Source organism: Electrophorus electricus, chromosome 22 (assembly GCF_013358815.1).
Source record: "Electrophorus electricus isolate fEleEle1 chromosome 22, fEleEle1.pri, whole genome shotgun sequence".
NCBI lineage: Eukaryota > Metazoa > Chordata > Actinopteri > Gymnotiformes > Gymnotidae > Electrophorus > Electrophorus electricus.
The window spans coordinates 5931582-5950997 of record NC_049556.1 but is presented as its reverse complement, the minus strand read 5'-3'; the positions used below and the strand labels follow the sequence as shown (position 1 = coordinate 5950997).

At 39.6% G+C, this 19416-nt stretch overlaps 1 protein-coding gene across 1 annotated transcript; it reads left to right on the top strand.

Annotated features, from left to right (window-relative positions):
• Positions 1-5162: 5162 nt before the first annotated feature.
• On the top strand, positions 5163-8995 carry s100z (S100 calcium binding protein Z). Its single transcript, XM_027019310.2, has 3 exons — positions 5163-5306; positions 6342-6487; positions 8662-8995. The coding sequence occupies exons 2-3, from the start codon at positions 6347-6349 to the stop codon at positions 8812-8814; spliced, it is 294 nt and encodes a 97-aa protein (XP_026875111.1). The 5' UTR covers positions 5163-5306; positions 6342-6346; the 3' UTR covers positions 8815-8995.
• Positions 8996-19416: the final 10421 nt, after the last annotated feature.

The window sequence follows — 19416 nt, the reverse complement described above, 5'->3', positions numbered from 1 at the left end:
CATGCTTCATGCTTCATGAATGACCTGTCACCCTGACCTCTGTGGTCATGATATTCTTTGAGAGACTGGTACTGGCTCATCTAAAGGACATCACAACCTCCCGATGGACTCCCTGCAGTTTGTTTACTGGACCAACAGGTTGGTGGAAGACACGGAACATGAGGCTTCACCTAATCCTTCAGAACCTTGAAAACCCAGTGTGAGTGTGATGAGTTTGATGAGTGATCAAACTCATCACACTCATCAAACCCACCCTCGACCTGCCAGTGGATCACCAACTTCCTAGTTAATCTATGACAATCCAGAGCCACCTAAGCAGAAAGACAGAAAATAAAGAAAAACATGTCTTAATAACATAATTAGTATTAAAGTAACTGATTCACAGAACACTGCCTGCACCTTTTATGTAAACCTGGGCTTACTAAATGTTAGATCCCGAACATCTGAAGTGCTCATGATAAATGAAACCCTAACATATCATAGATTTAATGTACTTTGCCTAACAGAAACCTGGTTTTTGAGTCCTTTGAAATTATTGTAGCCAGTGATAAGAAGCTCAACCAGCCGCTATTGGGCATCTACAGACCACCAGGACCCTACTCAGAATGTATTAAGATATTTGTAGATTTCCTCTCTAATCTAGTCACTCTAGTAGAAAGAGCCATTATTGTTTGTGATTTCAATATTCACTTTGATAATGTCCAAGACCCTCTGAGATCAGCCTTTAATTCTATATTAGAATCAATTGCTTTCACCCAATGTACAAGAGAACCCACACACTCTGGTGGACATACGCTTAGTACTGACTTAGTACTGACAAACTGTAGTCATAGAGAATGCAGTTATACTACCCCTGTCAGATGCCATTTCAGACCATTCCCTCATTTCATTTGAACTACATATGAGCCTCAATATAGTTACCTTGCCTCGCTATCGTACCAGATGCACAATCACATCAGCTACTTTGTCTAGATTTATTGTGAATTTTCCTGATTTATCATTTGCAACTAGGATACCCTGAAACCACAGAGCTAGATCAAACAACTGAATGCTTAGAATCAGAATTCTTCTGTACACTCAGTGATGTTGCTCCATTTAAGAATAAAAATATATAGTACCTTGGTATAATGACAACATTCACAATTTAAAACAAAACACTCCACACTAAGTTTGTAGTTTTCCAGCTTGCATGGAAGGAGAGCCTTCTCAAGTATAGAAAATAACTTATTACCACTCAAACATCTTATCTCTCGACCCTAATAGAAATATCAAAAATAATCCTGGATTTCTTTTTAGTACAATTGTTCATTTAACTAGGAATAAAACTGACACCAATGCTCAGATTACATCACACAGTAGCAATGAGTTCATGAATTAATTTAATGAGAAAATTACATTAGAGATAACATTAAGATTATTAATGTGACATAGGGCAGCGACTTAGAGATCAGAACAACCAAGCTAAAAAGGACTCTAAAATCTCGCATCTCTGATCTCACACTCAAAATCCGTCACTTGCTTACTAGATTCACTGTGCTTAAGGATTTCTTAAGGAACTCCTACCTGAAGTAATTGAACCTTTACTAAATTTACTAAAACTCCTCCTTGAACATAGGCTATGTTCCTAAATCGTTCAAATTAGCCGTAATCAGACCACTTATCAAAAAATCTAACCTCGATCCATGTCAGCTGTCAAACTACAGGCCGATCTCAAACCTTCCATTTATTTCCAAGATCCTAGAAAAAGCTGTAGCTCAGCAGCTAAACTCATATCTGAATCTGAATCATATTTATGAGATTGCTTATATTGCTTGATCTGAGAGAATTAACATGACATTGGGCAGCTACTTAGAGATCAAAACAACCAAGCCAAAAATGATTCAAGAATCCTTTACACCTATCCAAGAGCCAGAATTTACATCGCTGATCTTGCACTCAAATGACTTATAGATTAATGAGAATATAAATTATTTGCAGATACAGTTGGCCAAAGGGAGAATTGCAGCTACATGTTAGACAGTATTGAGCTCTCCTCTTCTTGTCAATAGCTGACATTCAGTCAGCTTCATATGGGGGGCAGTGGGCTGATACAGGTGCTCAGAGTTCCAGATGTACGAAGAGATTAGCAATACCTTTTAGACAAACACCTCAGGATGAACATGTGCTATCAATCACAATAAGAGAAATTTCAGAATCTATCATGTCTTTCCCCAGAGTCTAACATGTCCTTCTCCTTGTTAGCTAGTCTAGCATGTTTTACTAGGAGTTTTTTCAGTACTACATTTTGCCTCTAGGTGTCAGTCATGCACCATCCATGTTAGAAACATGGCCCTCACAGAAGCCCTTCAGAAACTTGAGGTTCTGAGGTCTACTATAACTAAGCCTAAGTGTACTATAACAGTCTACTATAACTAAATCTAAGTCTACTATAACTAAGTCTATGTCTACTATAACTAAGTCTACAATAACTAAGTCTAAGTCTACAATACCTAAGTCTACTGTAACTAAGTATGTTACCACTGTATCATGTTACTGCATGCCACTAAAGCTACAGTGTCTCAGTTAGTATGACGGAGGGTTTAAGTCACATTAACACAAAGTTTGACAACATGCCCAACATACCCAATGTAGTTTGACAATATACCCTATATGAAAATGGTCTGTAAAAACCCCATAAGAATCACATCACAGATAGAAAATAAAATATAAAAGCATGGCCTATATTTAGTATGTACTAAAATTCTAACCTAGGCCATATGAAAGGGGCCATAACATTAAGTATTTTATAATAGTAAAAAGTTACAATAGTTTGTTGTGCTTGCAGATGTGCACAAGCATCTCTCTCTCTCTCTCTCTCTCTCTCTCTCTCTCTCTCTCTCTCTCTCTCTCTCTCTCTGTGTGTGTGTGTGTGTGTGTGTGTGTGTGTGTGTGTGTGTGTGTGTGTGTGTGTGTGTGTGTGTGTGTGTGTGTGCACTACAGCAGTTTGTAACAGCAATGAAATCTCAGTTCCATCATTTGGCAGCCAACTGTGCTCCCAGGAGGAAATATGTAAAGTTGTTAATGAATGGAAAACAAGGTTCAGGAAGAGAGCAAGAGAGAGAGAGAGAGAGAGAGAGAGAGAGAGAGAGAGAGAGAGAGAGAGAGAGGTAGTGGGAGAGAGAGACAGAGAGAGAGAGAGAGAGAGAGAGAGAGAGAGAGAGAGAGAGAGAGAGAGAGAGAGAGAGAGAGAGAGGTAGTGGGAGAGAGAGACAGAGAGAGAGAGAGAGAGAGAGAGAGGTAGTGGGAGAGAGAGACAGAGAGAGAGAGAGAGAGAGAGAGAGAGAGAGAGAGAGAGAGACAGAGAGAGAGAGAGAGAGAGAGAGAGAGAGAGAGAGAGACAGAGAGAGAGAGAGAGAGAGAGAGACAGAGAGAGAGACAGAGAGAGAGAGAGAGAGAGAGAGAGAGAGAGAGACAGAGAGAGAGAGAGAGAGACAGAGAGAGAGTGAGAGAGAGAGAGAGAGAGAGAGAGAGAGAGAGAGAGAGAGAGAGAGAGACAGAGAGAGAGAGTGAGAGAGAGAGAGAGAGAGAGAGAGAGAGAGAGAGAGAGAGAGAGAGAGAGAGAGAGAGAGAGAGGTAGTGGGAGAGGTAAACACACCTGAGTCTCACCTCTCTGTTCATCCCTCTGGAAGACTCTCCAGTGTCCAGAGGAGCAAAAGCATTGTTCTTCAACAGAAAACTTGAAAAAGGGGATAAATGTCTCTCTTTACTTTATTTAGTATTTTATTAATCTGTCATGACTAATTGTTATTTTAGTGGAAATACCTCAGTTTATTAATTCTTTAATTGAATATTCAGTGTAGCAATAGCGTGTTTCAGTGGCTAGCTGTCAGTTAGCCTATTCTTACTGAAATCAATCAAACTGCCATCTTTTCCCTTTGCACAGATACCTCTAAACAACAACAACAACAACAACAACAACAACAATACATGTATGTTTGAAAATAATAAATAAATATAAATAAATATAAATATATAAATATAATATAAATATTCACAGACATGCTGATTATTATACTGATGACTATTTTTGCACAAATTAGTGCAATGTACTGTAATTATTTTATATTATGATTATGTGTGTGTGTGTGTGTGTGTGTGTGTGTGTGTGTGTGTGTGTGTGTGTGTGTGTGTGTGTGTGTGTGTATATATATATTAGAGGGGCAATGATCTGTATGCATGTGTGTGCATGCTTGCATGTCTGTGTATATATATAAATGTTAAAGAGAGTTGTGTATTCAAAGATGCACCAGGTGTGTGTTACTGCTCTCTCCAAGGAGTGGAGATCTCCAGGGTGAATGCAGCAAGTATACTGTTGCAGGTGTAAGAGATGGTTTCCATTTCAGTAATTTTGCAATCATTAAACAGAAGCAACTAATCCCTTTTTTTATTTTCTTGTGAAAATAGCACATTCTGGAACATAAGAAGAATTGACAAAAAAGAAAATAAAATATCTCTGTACAATTTTATAGATTTGTTTGAGGTTGCGTGTGTGTGTGTGTGTGTGTGTGTGTGTGTGTGTGTGTGTGTGTGTGTGTGTGTGTGTGTGTGTGGAGGGAATTTATTAATGGAAATAGCATTTTGGGATGATTTACCTTGTCACCATGGAAGGACATGTGGCTGCCCAGAGTTGCACATTGTTGCAGGCAATTGTTCATCTGTCATCAGAACACTGGTGTGTCTACATTTCTTTATGTCCTTGGTCATTAAAGCAATAGTAATGGTCCCAACTTTACCACTTGCTCTTGAAATGTTCATATCATAGACGGACACTGCTCACCAACTCAGTCTGATCTACCAGACTGTTTTAATGCTTGAATATTTCCTACATCTTGAGAATACATTATAAAATGTGTGTGTTCATGTGTGTGTGTGTGTGTGTGTGTGTGTGTGTGTGTGTGTGTGTGTGTGTGCACGTGTGTGTGTGTGTGTACGTGTACATAGAAGGTAATTCTTTGTAGCAGTCTGCTGCTCTTGCACTGTGTGTTGGTGTGTTATAGGCGGAGCATCAGTTTGTATCACACTGTTACCATGGCACCACACCTGAGTTGTCATATGCTGCTACAGTGACGGAGGATGGCCCCAGTCACAGAAAACTTCATAAACAACTTGTTCCAACACACTCACATACTCTTGACCTCACGCCTCAAGACTGAAACCTCTCCTGCAACCCTGATCTCCAGAAGACTGAAACCGAGCCCTTGACGTCCAGAAGAGAGACACACACACACGAGCATCAGAGCCAGCACTCACCTGTTCAAAGGCCTCAGGTGAGCTCTATCACACACATACATACACACACTGCCAGCACTGTTGTCAGCTTAACTGCATCAGTCTAAATGGAAATAAGCACTTTAGACTGAAAACTGAATATTAATCTTGTGGAGTCTACATCTCTGTGGAGATGTAGACTAATGAAATAGTTTCCTACTGCCCAAAAATGTATGAGAATCACATTTTGTCCACTGTAAATCATTCTATATATCAATTAATGTCTATAGCATTGGACATGTATTACCTACACGGTGCAGCTAGTTTCTCCTTTGTATATTTCCATATGCAGTTGTACTTTGGATATTTCCTAGATGACAGTCATTCATTTGCATTCCTGATTAACCTGCTCTGTGATGTGGAGTTTAACTGCCACACACTGCTGTGTGTGGTTGATTAATGAGGATTGCTCAGTGTACGTCACTCAAAACCAATGCTGTATCTAGTTTAATCATTAGCTGTTGTTTTGTGTAGGCAAGGCAAGGACTTTTATTTGTATAGCACCTGTCTTACACAGTGTTTCAAATCAAAGTGCTTCAAAATAGACATAGAAGAATAATAAAGTTTATTACATCCTGACATCTAGAAACTCTGGAATGTATTAAAATGAAGTTAATAAAAATTCAAGAAATAAAATGAAATATTAAATAGGTAAAAGTATAACTAAAGTATAATTAATAGAATTTATAAAGTGCATAAAATGAAAATAAAGAATAAAGTATAAATTAAGGAAAATAAAAGTGCACTATAGTGGTTAATAGTGCAGTGCTACAGGATCTCACGCAAGAGTGTTTAACCTGAGTAGAAAACTGGCCAAATAAAAATATTCTTAAATTCGATTTAAAATCATCTAGTGTCGGGGCTCTTCTAGTATCTTCTGATAACTGGCTCATTACTGACAGTTACTCTGTGAAATGTAATTTCGAACACTGTGTAGCTTGAGTACTGTAATTTGCTTATTCTAGTTTCATTAATGGTGTGGTTGTGGGTAGCCTAATTGTTTTGCATTGCTGTGTGTACTCTCATCTGTACAGTCATCATGCCCAGCCAGCTAGAGGGAGCCATGGACGCTCTGATCCGAGTGTTCCACAACTACTCAGGCAGCGAAGGTGACAAGTTCAAACTCAACAAGGGCGAGCTGAAGCAGCTCCTTCACAGCGAACTCACAGACTTCCTCACAGTAAGCCCCAATCCGAACCAGAACACAAAAGCTGTTACCACAACTACACCCCCTCTCCACACTCCAACAGACCCCTTGCCCAGCACAGCTCAGCACAAAGCCCCTCACTGTAACAGGATTCTCCATGCTGACGCCTGTCTACAGAAGCTCCACTAGCGTTAGCACTAGTTGCCAAACTGAGATGGGGCCCCAGCAAGCAGCATGTGCAGATTAACTCCAGGATCCTGTTTTGGATGTAGGAAGGAGAGAGAGAGTGGCTGCGTGACGGAGTGAGGAAATGGATGGAGTGTACAGACGGAGAATCCGCACACGCGCCGCTGGCCTCGGCCACCGGCTCCTCACAGGGACGATTTACAGAAAGTCTGATCAGGCCTTTTATGCTGGATGGCTGTCTGAATATTTAGAATGCAGCATTTGGAGATTTTTTGGAAAGAGTGCATCATCTGGTTGCATCAAATCAGACAAGATCAACTGGGTGCCAAGGTTGCATGAAGAGAGGGGGAAATAGGCAGCAAAGTGGAAGTAGATACAGAGTGGTACAAAGAAATGAGAAAGAGAGAGAGAGAAAGTTAGGAAAGAGGTTATTTCATAAGGACACTATGAAGAGCCATACATTGTATTCTCTTCTAAAAGAAAACATATCACACTTAAGAATAAATCTTCCATGTTAACTGGTCACTGTACCATAACTAATTTATTTAAGTCAAGCCCTTAAAATGATGATCCAGAGATACTGTTGTTAGATACTGTTGTTAGAACTGCATGTGTTGATTACTGATGTTTATTTGGCCCACTGAACTGTGAACTTTCAACTTGCATATGGATTTTCAGTTTCATTTATTTATTGTGTACAGAAGCAGTTAATCCAGATCATTGGAGGGAAAAAACAGTATCTACAAAGATTACACATTTAAGATAATTTATTCCCACCGTAAAATATTCACACAGGACAATACCTGAGAATACAGCTATTAGTGTTAATTGTGTTGCATATAGAAAGTGGAAAGTTAGCTCATTTTAAGGTAGATTAAAACATCTAAGAGGAACAGCTGACTTCATGTTGTCCTTCTAGCTAGATCTAATATGTATATTCTTCTGCCTCTGGTTCAGCTTGAACTCTCCACCTTGATGGGTAGTGTAACTGCTCTGCTAATAATATGTGTGTGTGTGTGTGTGTGTGTGTGTGTGTGTGTGTGTGTGTGTGTGTGTGTGTGTGTGTGTGTGTGTGTGTGTCTGTGTGTGTGTGTGTCTGTGTGTGTACAAAAGAGACAGAAAATGCATAAATCATAAGCTGAGTCTCCTTTGTGAAAAAATGTTTTGGCTGTGTGTGGGTCTCAAAAAGATAAAGAGAAATACAGAGACATTGTGAGAGACAAATATTCTGAGAGGTCATGAGTGAGCAACAGTCAAAGAGATCAGGAGAGAGAAACAGTCATGAGAAGGTCATGAGAGGTCATGAGAGAGAAGCAGAGAGATGGACAGGCAGAAAGAGTTCCAGTCTGGTAGATGTTAATAATGAACAGAACAGACAGAGACCCTAGAGTCTATTCTTTAATGAACACCAAGTCAAACAGTGACATGGCCAGATATCTGTATAGACACACACACACACACACACACACACACACAAACGCAAACGTTTGTTGATAGTGAATCATGCTGTTTACTGAAGTCTGATGGCTCTCATGTTGTGGGTCAGTGGATTTCTACATTTCCTCTTAACAGGTTCCTGTGGTGACAGAAGGTAAACTACAGGAAAAGCAGTATGTGATTGGCCACAGAAAAGTACAGAGAAAAGAGCAATATATCACACACACACACACACACACACACACACACACACACACACACACACACACACACACACACACACACACTTCATATCAGCTGAAGACACTCTGGTCTTCCCTGCTTTGTCTGAATTTAGTGTCAAGAATGAAAAGGGGTCATTTGTTTTCACGTTTGTTTTTTTTTTGTTTGTTTGTTTGTTTTTGTATTGTGAAATAGAATATTTAAATTAGCTTATAATATTTTGCAGCTTACAATTATCTTAGAATATTTATTTCAGCTTATAATATTCATTGTAATACTGGTGTTATATCTGATTTTAGACTGAGTTTAGGTCTCATTTAAAAATGATAATCACAATCTCTCTCTGGCTCTCTCTCTTTCAGTCCCAGAAGGACCCGATGCTGGTGGAGAAGATAATGAATGATCTAGACTCCAATAAGGACAACGAGGTCGATTTTAATGAGTTTGTTGTGCTGGTGGCAGCTTTGACTGTTGCATGTAATGACTTCTTTCAGGAAATGCAGAAAAAGAAATAAATACAGTCAATAGTAGCAGCAGTAGACTGCACTGCAAAACAGATATGACACTACATATTATAGCTTCTGTTACCCTATAACCATGTCATCGCATTATGATTTTAGATTAAGCTGCAGTGTGTGTGTGTGTGTGTGTGTGTGTGTGTGTGTGTATGTGTGTGTGTATGTATGTGTGTGTGTGTGTGTGTGTGTGTGTGTGTGTGTGTGTGTGTATGTGTGTGTGTGTGTGTGTGTGTGTGTGTGTGTATGTGTGTGTGTGTGTGGTTCTGTAGGTCTAAGCCTCACACATCCATATTTATCAGCTGTAGTGAGACCAAAGGCAACATAATTTCCGGCCATGTTGTGAAATCTGAGTTTATTCAAAGTTAGTGAGTTTATGCAAAGGTACTTATAAGCCCCATGTATGCTGTACTGCCTGTTACATGTCCAGCAGGGGAAAGTGGAACTTGTAGGATTCCAGTCAGGTTTAAAACAGAAAACTCAAAACTTTTGTGTGGCCTCAAAGTAGTTAAACTTTGCAATTCCAGGATTTCTATGCCAGGACATAAACATTAATGAAATAGTATAGTATATACACACTACTGCTACCTAATAAACACACCTCTGCTGAAACACTGCTGTGTGGTGGGTTTAGTTTATATTTGTAGCTTGTTTCTGGGGCACTAAAAGTATTGCGATTATAATATACCAAATTAGGAAAATTATCATCTCCCCAGTTACTTATTTACAGAAACATTTATTTATATTAAAATTAGCTTTAACAGAGTCCTACCCTGCACAAACAAAGAAAGTCAGCTCATTCCAGATGCATCAGGCCTTGTGGCTGAACCAGTCAGAACGCTATATGGCTGAATTAATCAGAAGGCCATGTAGCTGAAAGAAGGCTATGTGGTTAAGAGCTGAGCCAATCAGAAGTAAGTTAAGGAATGAGGTTTTCAAACTTTTTCAAATTCAAATTCTAAAATTCTAGAATGTACGCTTCCTTTGAAATCATTCAAGACGGTATGTCATCATCAGAGCTCTAGTTGTTATGTCACTCCAGTTCTACCAGTGTTGCCCCGAGGAGGTTTGTGGCAGAGGGAATCACCACGGTGAGAAGATGGCATGCTATATTTAAAGCTCACTGGGGATGAATGTACATTAGGCTCTATGGCCTACTGCAGTTCTGTCCCTCTGGACTTAATATTGATTCCAAATGGTCCCTCACCTGTGAGCCAGCCAGATGCTCACACACATGTAAGACTTTAGTTAGCATCTGTATGATGGTTTTTATCAAGGTTTATATTTAAAATTCTACAGATTCTAGCTTTTCAATTTAACAGTGTGGCAGCATATGGAAAATATGTTTGCGAAGACCTTTCACTGGTTTTTACAAATCGGAAATATTTAAATTTTTTATATTTTAAACTTCTGAGATTCAAACTACTAACCATGCAACATATAATGGTATAACAGTAATATGAGGTAGAGTCAAAAAAAAAAACTAAGAAAAGAATAAAATGAAAACAACTGAACAATAAGCAGACCATAAAGACCCTTTCACTTTGAAAAATACAGTTAATTGAGGCATTCAGTAAAACATTAATTATATATATATAATTATAGCTGTATAGCTGTACAGGCTAGACTTTAGTGCTGGAGCTGCAGAGATATTTTAATAATAGCAACACACCCCTGGAAGAGCAACACACCACTGAAATAGCAACACCAACTACAGAGCCACACCCCCTGAAATACCCACAACTTCCTGTAATGCAGTGTAATAATAGTTGGTTATCATTGTGTTGTGTGAATGTAATTACATCAGTATGAGACATACATAATGACCAAAGGTATGAAAGACCTTCTGAGTATATGAGTATGCCTTCAAATACAATTTGTTCCAGGATTTAGCAATCACTGTTGGTTAATTGAATAGTTCATATTATAGACTGTTGTCAGACATGACTCTTAGGTAATAGCTGTACCTTGATCTTGTGATATCATATAAATTAACATAACTACCAGAATTTAAAAAGAACCAGATTTCACATTTGAGGTCCATAGCTGACCTGTGAAATTGACTGATTTATATAATTATGAATCATAGTGGTTTATAGCAAATACCATACAGCAGATTATTTGCTCTACAGCTGTGTAATGCCTATTTGGCCCCTTCCAGGCTTTGACCAAAGGGACAGGTAATAGCTGAAAGCTTCTCATAAATGCATTTGTATCCCTACTTACAGCGTTATGACCTACGTTAAGTGGGTTGTTTAGTTTTGCATTTTTATGATAAAAACTTGTTGAATACTGAAAGACAAGACAGTGGGTGGTAGGCTTGTGCCTAAGGACTGAGTGTATGAGCAATTCAGTCAAAAGGCCCCCAAGTTCATATGAGATAGTTTTAATTTCCTTCTTCTGTAGCTACATCCTCTCATTATGTATGATACAGACCAAATGTTTGGCAGGACAGATTGCTGACCTTAGGCTACATCTATTCTGCAGAACCATATAAGAATCACATCCCTTTTAATCTGCATTATTACATAACATAATCATTAATTAAATTATCAAGTTTAGTACTTGGTTATAAATCTTTTTCAGTCAACAATTACTTAAAACGTTATGAGTAATAATCATCGTCAGATGCTGTGGATTTTCACTGGTGATGGACTGCATAGCTATATAACAGCACAGTGGTGTAGGTCCATACATGTGTAGTAGTGTAGCAATGCTTGTATAGCTGTATAGCTCTTTTACATAACACTGTGTAGTACTGCATACTTACATAGCTGTATAACTTATGTAGACAATATATAGCAACTGTATATATAATTTATATGCCCTCACTGTATGTGGATACAGGTTAGGTATGTTCCGGTATCTGCAGGTTGGGTATGAATTTCTGAAGGTTGTGCTCAGAACTGATTACGTAGAATGATGTAACAGCAAAGTATGATGTAACAGTAGTATTATGTAAAAGTAGTATGATGTAACAGCAAAGCACAACTTTATTTCCTTCTGCTGTCCATGAAAAGAACTGTTCATCACAGAATGAGTGTTGGCACATGTATGTGCTGGAGAAACCAAATTAGCTTCCTCACTGTGGCACACTGATGCCATGCTTCCTACAGCAGAGAGATGACACCCACATTCACTGGTTTCAAAAGGTCCTCATGGCTCAGAGGAGGACATGTACAGTCTGTAGTGAGAGCATCCCTGACATCACAATGGTCGTACTCGTTTCATTTGCAGCAAAATTGCTCTCTCTCTCTCCCTCTCCCTCTCTCTCTCTCTCTCTCTCTCCCTCTCTCTCTCTCCCTCTCTCTCCCTCTCCCTCTCTCTCTCCCTCTCTCCCTCTCTCTCCCTCTCTCTCTCGCTCCCTCCCATTGTCCCTCCCTTTCTCTCCTCCAGTCTCTCTTTATCTCTCTGTCCCTCTCTCCTCTAGTCTCTCTCTCCCTCTCTATCTCTTCCAGTCTCTCTCTATCCTCTCTCTCCTTGTCCCTCTGTCTCCTGAGCATTGACAGACTCTTATTTCAAAATGATCTCTTACATTAGGTGTCACTTCTTTATTAATACAGTGCATACAGCACAATGGCTCTAATAGCGGTTGTACGTCATTGTCCATTGTACATGTTTACCTGTACTTGTTTTCTCACATGTTTAAACATTACTACACACTAGCACATGGCTCTCTTCAGTTAGGCAAGTTTGCCTAAGTCAAAGCAGATAAAACAGACTGTGAACTGTGAACTGTGAACTGTGGTTCATGCCAAGAAAAGGAATGTCATTATGTGCAGCCATGTTTGCACATTGTACATTTGTTTTGCTTTTGCACTCATGCAAAGACAGTGATCTCATCTCTATGTTAATCCACCACATTAATAAAACCACTTCTGCTCATTCTGCCTGCTTCTACACAATATGCAACACAATTCACTCATGTTGCAAAACACTAAACACAGTGTTCAAGCGCAATTGTCAAGCACATGTGCCATTCGTGCTAGTAAATGAATCACTCAAATTGGTGACAACAGCCTTCACCTGAACAAACACAATTATTCCCCTCACTCGCTTCTCTAATATTAAAAGGCCACAGAAGAGCTTAAAATTTTGAGTTAATAAAACACATGCAAAGCTTAAGATAAGAACTATAGGAAAAAGAAAATTACATATTGTCAGTAAACTTAGAACCATACCAAATAAGAGTGAAATATTTGGTAATACAGCATGAAGTGATGATGTGGTGTGCAGAACAGAGAGGGGATCCCAGTCTGAACTGCTTCACTGTAGTGAGAATCATCAGAAACACCAGACAACAACTTTTATATATATTCCATTTAAATTACACTGTGCACTCCCACCTGATATGCCATATAATGTCTTCTTTTCCTTTAGCTATGTTTTGTATTCCTGTATATCTGTAAATGCTATGTCAACCTGTTCTGTTCTGAATTCACTTGGCCAAATTCCTCATATGTGAAACTTACCTGGCAAATAAACCTCTGATATTGATTTGGGTTTTGTGCTTAAATTAGTTGAGGAATTTTTAGCATAGCAATAAAGGTAAATAGCCATAACTAGTCCTAGCTGGTCAGTCCACTGTAGAAGCCTGTGACAATGTTATATTGGTACTTTGTGAGTCAGTCATTTTTCAATCATGCTGTCACTCTTTCATGCGTTTAAAGTTTAATAGGTATTATATTTATCAGTAATGATGGTTTGCAACATATTGCTCTATAATTCTGAAAATTGTGTGGATCCAGTAACAGTAAAAGCTGCATTAATTATTAAGAGTAATTATTTTTATCAACACACATTTGAATTGCTTGCAGTGATTTGGTTTGAGCACTATTTTCTACCTGAGAGCTCTTCCTTTCCCAGAGCCAGAGACACTTTGTGAATTATGAGAACCTGACCAGGACACAACTGTGGGGCATTGTGCCTGAGCCAGACTGATGGCCACAGGTAGGAGAGATATAGAAGACCACCCACAGGGTGTTGCTGAAAGATGGGAGATAAGGAACTTTACTGCTGTGGTCAGGGGAACCTTTAACACAAGTCAGCCAATGTGTGTGTGTGTGTGTGTGTGTGTGTGTGTGTGTGTGTGTGTGTGTGTGTGTGCATGTGCATGCATGCTTGCATGAGGTATAATTCCTACCAGAGGAGATGAGTCAGGTTTATCTGGTCAAAGAGAGTGACAATGGAAAGATGCAGCAGGAAGAAACATGCCATCAGTCTCTTCCTCTCTCTGTCCTTCCTCTTAGCTTGTCCTGTCCTGCCTGAAGAGGGAGAGAGAGAGGAGTAGTGTGAGAGTCAGGAGAGGAAGTCAAACTAAAGAGAAAGATAAAGGGATGTGAGATTGAAGGGAATATGGAAAACAGAAAACATTATTTAAGTATTTGATAAGGAAAGAATGAGTAATTGAGTGACAGAGAGGTGGATAGCATGAGGTTCAGGCTGGTCTTCTGAAAAGACAGCATCCATTTTCTCTCTGTTTCAGGAGAACACCACCACCTTCCACACCCTTCCACCTACACCACTCCTCCATCCCCTCCCAGTTCCACTCCATTGGCATCATCATCACTTTTCATCAGAATTATCGTGAAAACAGAAACCTTCATCCACTCCTCTTATCTCTCCTCACACATTCTCTCCATCCTCCTACTCCTCCATCAAACAGTACACCACTCCATCATTACCCACTTCTCATTAGGATATGAGTGATCTGGCAGAATGAGGGGTCTCCATCCAACTACCCTCCCTCTCTCATTCAAGCAGGACAAATATGGATGGTGTGCCTCAGTAAAGCACTGTATCATGAGATGTTCTTCCCACACGCATTCCTTTGCTACACAAAAGTTGCTATACTGTTATATTGCTATACTGTTACTACACTCTGTCTTGTATCTGTAGCACAAAAAAAATCTTCATTACAACATTATCTCAACAAAACCATATGTTTTGAATATTAAATGATGTCAAAAAATGATATTTACTTAGTGATTTTATATTCAAGATCTGTGCTGAGGTAGGTTACCTCTGCCTCTGACCTATGATGTTAGATTTTTACTTGATAAAAGATCCTTAATGGAAGTACCATTTGTTAGACTCTGAATATGAAGGAAATCTGCAGCAAGCAGTGGTAGGTCAGCAGATAAGCATGGCACAGTGGTAGCTCAGTAGCTAAACATGGGGCAGTCACAGCTCAGTGGATAAGGTATATGACTATTAGCCTACAGGTTGCCAGTTCAAGTCTCTCCACCACCGGGTTGCCACTCTTCAGTCCCTGAGCAAGACTCTTAACCCTCCATTGCTGAAGATGTATTCTGTCATAATTGTAAGTGGTTTTGGTGAAAAGCATGCAGCAGTAACACTTGGGGTGTCTATTAGTGAATGCAGTAGCAAGGGAACAACATACAACACTGTCTGAATGTTCTTTTGGGTTTCAACAGGTTAAAAGGAAAACAAGAAACAGGTGCAGGTAATCAATAATCAGGGGATTGGGAATGGGGAAGCTGCAGTGGGTGTGTCCCTTGGGCTGAGTGCCTGGCACACCATGATTAAACTGAAAAAAATAATTCAAGTACCTTAAAAGAGTATTGGTTTGCACTAAAAATACTAATCACAACAATCTATGAATACATCATTTGAAAATCACTCTAATGTGATGTCTTTTAAGAGCATTGAATATGTTTGTAAGGCATCTGTTTCATTTAGTCTTGCTTTTGTTATGCATTACCACAATATGTTTCTACTTTGCTCTATTGCATTCCTGCATTCACTGTTTTCTTGTTTCTGAGGCTTGACTCCCTTTTTTCAGTAATGACCTCTTTAATTACATTTTCTTTAGAATTTAAAAACCTGCTTTGCTGTGATAACAATGCCTCATGAAAGAACACAAAATAAGGTGTTTTTACTCTTGCAGCAAACCAAGCACCTCTAGTTCTCCTCCATTACACATGCAGCAATCCAAGGGTGTGTGACAACATGCCAACTTCCTCTATTTAGACCCATATAACTGCCCAGATCAGGTGGTGATGCTGATGATGATGATTAGAGTGAGGAGGAAGGTGCCGCATGTGTCTGTGGGGATCGGCCCTTAGGGCTCATGTTGTGAATGTCTGGGTGTGCCAAACACATCACATCGCCCCAATTCACCTGAAATCTGCCTGAATGTTTTTCACACCTTCACAGTCTTACACAGCTTAACACTTCCATCCAACAGTAAAGTGCAGTGTGTGTGTGTGCGCGCGCGCACGTGTGTGCTCATCATCTGATGGTGGCCTGTTTGTGGAAACAAAGCTGGTCTCGTCACGCTGCAGTTGAACTCCACAGGGCTTTCTCTCTTTCTGTGTGTGTGTGTGTGTGTGTGTGTGTGTGTGTGTGTGTATGTAGCTGGCTCCATGGGGATTTGCATCACTTATGGTTCTTGTTCATTCATGCTAGATTTAGTATTTGGTTCCACTCAAACACAGTCGCAATGACGCAAGCCTTGACATCACCACACACACACGCACATTCACATGCACACATGCACACACACAATCCCTCTTTTAGGTCAGTTAGGAACACTACAATAAGAATTAAATGTCAGAATAATACTAGAGACAATTATTTAATTCAGATTTTATTTATTTCATCAAATTCCCAGTGGCTCAGAAGTTGACATACATTTGGTTAATATTTGGTAATTGCCTTTCAATTGTCTACCTTGGGTCAAATGATTCAGATCACCTTCCACAAGCTTCTCAATATAGGTTGCTGGAATTTTGGCCCATTCCTCCTGAAAGAGCTGGTCGAACTGACATAGGTTTGTAGGTCTCTTTGCTCTTTTTCAGTTCTGTCCATAAATGTTCTATGGGATTGAGGTCAAGGTTTTGTGATTGCTACTCCATTACCTTCACTTGGTTGTCATTAAGTTATTTTGCCACAACTCTGGTTTGCTTGGGGTCATTGTCCATTTGAAAAACCCGTTTGTTTCCAAACGTCTTTAGATGTTGCTTCAGCTGCTTCACGGTGATCTTTGGCTTGCAAGTCTTCCACTTTACCCTCCATACATAATGATGGTCAAACAGTTCAATTTTTGTTTCATCACACCAGAGGACATTTCTCCAAAAGGTAAGATCACCATGTGTGGCTACAAACTGTTTTGGAGTAGTGGCTTTTTCTTTGCTAAGTTGCCTTTCAGGTCATGTCGATATAGGGCACATTTTACTGTTGATACCCTTTTTTACCTGTTTCCTCCAGAATCTTCACAGGGTCATTGGCTGTTGATCTTGGATTGATTTGTGTTTTTTGCACCAGTGTACATTCATCTCTAGGAGGCAGAACATGTGACCTTCCTGAAGAGTACGATGGCTGCAGATTCCCTTGGTATTTAAACCTGCAAATTATCATTTGAACAGTTGAACGTGGAACCTTTGGGCAATTGAAAAGTGATGTACCAGACTTGTGGAGGGCCACAATTCTTTTTCTGAAGCCTTGGCAGATGTCTTTTGATTTTCCCATGATGTCAAGAAAAGAGGCAAGTATGCCATGGAGGTAGGCCATAAAATACTGCCATATGAACACCAATTAGCTTCTAATCAGATCAGAAGCTTTTAAAGTCATGATAATTTTCTGGAATTTTCCACGCTTTTTAAAGGCACAATCAATTTGACTTCTGACAAACGTCTGACACACTGGAATTTTCATATTATAAGTGACAAATGAATTAGAAGGGAAATGATCTATTTGCAAATATTTGTTGGAAAAATTTCTTGTGTCATGTTTGATATCATGTAAGTAGATATCCTAAACACCTTGCTAAAACTATAGTTTTTTGACATGGAATCTGTGAAGAGAATGTGAAGATTTCAAAGACTTCAACTTAAGTGTGTGTAAACTTATGACTTCAACTGTACTATTAGGGGGAATTAGCTGCCATCACACTGGGAGGAGGGGAATACAAGTCCATCCTCTGCTCTCCATACTAGTCCCTTTGGCTGGAATTGGCTACATGTTGGCAGCGAGAGCATCTAAAGCAGCTTTGTTGATGTGAAAGAGGCTCACGTTGAGCAGGGCAAACCCAAACATGCCTTTGTCTCACTTGGAACTGAACAGAACTGCTGCTGAAGATGGGAGGCTGAAATGAGTGGAAGCATGTTGAAGGCGAGCAACTGGTGTGCAGCTCAGGAGGGCCCTGCTGACTTTGTGCTCACAAGGCGAGGCTCAGCAGACTTTTAGATAATCAGATAAACTGTCTCAAAGTGAGAAAATTACAGAGTTTGATGCCAGCTTTCCACATTCAGAGATTTTGTGTCTGAATGGGAATTCTGAGTGTATTCTGTATATTCCTGTTTGTCCTGCCATTTTGCCCACCATGTGTGTGGATGTGTTTGTGCAAGTATGCTTCAGTGTGTGTGTGTTTGTGTGTGTGTGTGTGTGTGTGTGTGCCAGTGTGCAGGTTTAATAACGATGATTCACAGTGCTATTCCATTACAATCCACCTGCAGTGAATTGTCCAGGAGCCCAAACCCTATGACTAGTGTAACAGCCTTGGGTCAATCGACTGGTCTGTTCAACAGTGCCACATGCACTGATACTCACAGATCAGGCTGATAGAGTGGGCTGTAGAACAACTGGCAATAGGCAACAGATAGCCTTGGTAATGACCTGCAGGGGTGTGTGTAAATATAGCACAAACTGTGTGTGTTTGTGTGGGCGGAGGGGTTGTGGGGTAGAGTAGTGGCCCAACTGTACTCCTGGCTATAAGATGCAAATGCCACAAATTCTACATTACAAATAACCTAAAATATTTATTTGTAGTATCCTCATATCTTTGGTTACATTTTACTTATCTATATTCAAAGAGCAAAAACGAACTCTCAGCTGCACAAAGCATGCTCGGACAGGCAGCACAACATCAATTTGAGTTTACATTCTGTATTCAAACACTGCACTCAAAGCAGGAGTACCTTGCAAACATTTAAAGATGAGATATTTTGCCTTCAGGGTGTACTAGCATGGAGACTGAAAAACAACTAACATGTTGAGCTGGGGCATGTGGTTTTTGTGTCTTTGCGTAACTTTATTTACCTTAAATCACCTTCATGTCTGCCTGGTAGTTATATATCTAAGATTGTAGAAGAAGCTTGTTCATTAAACATGCCTCTCTCTCTGTTTCATCTGTCAGAAAATTAGGGTACTGTTCACTGCAGCTGACAATATGCTGCATAATAACTAGATAAAGAGACAGACATGCAAACACTCTGGCACCAAATTCCTCTCTCCCTGTCCATATATTTATCATGTGAAAAAAATGGTTTACTGTAAATAGGTTACTATTTGCCTTCAAACATTATTTGTATGCTGTGGTTTATAATAAATCTCTGCTGAAATTACAGCAGTTGCATTTAGGCCTTTCAGCAAAGCAGAGATTGTATAGTGGATGACATCATGACTCACATTATTGTCCAATGATCAGTCCTGGCAAACAGGAAGCAGCTTATTAACTTAATCACACACAACCCTGCTCTCACCTCTCTACCTTCTCATCCATCTTTCTTTGGAATACCTATCTATATCTCCCTGTGAGTCATGTAAATTAGGACTCTGTTATACTGAAGACAAATTTGA

Excerpts from the sequence above, each read along its gene's own strand:
- s100z (XM_027019310.2), top strand. The coding sequence starts at position 6,347 with ATGCCCAGCCAGCTAGAGGGAGCCATGGACGCTCTGATCCGAGTGTTC. Across the intron at positions 6,488-8,661 it reads AACTCACAGACTTCCTCACA|TCCCAGAAGGACCCGATGCT; the intron begins GTAAGCCCCAAT and ends TCTCTCTTTCAG.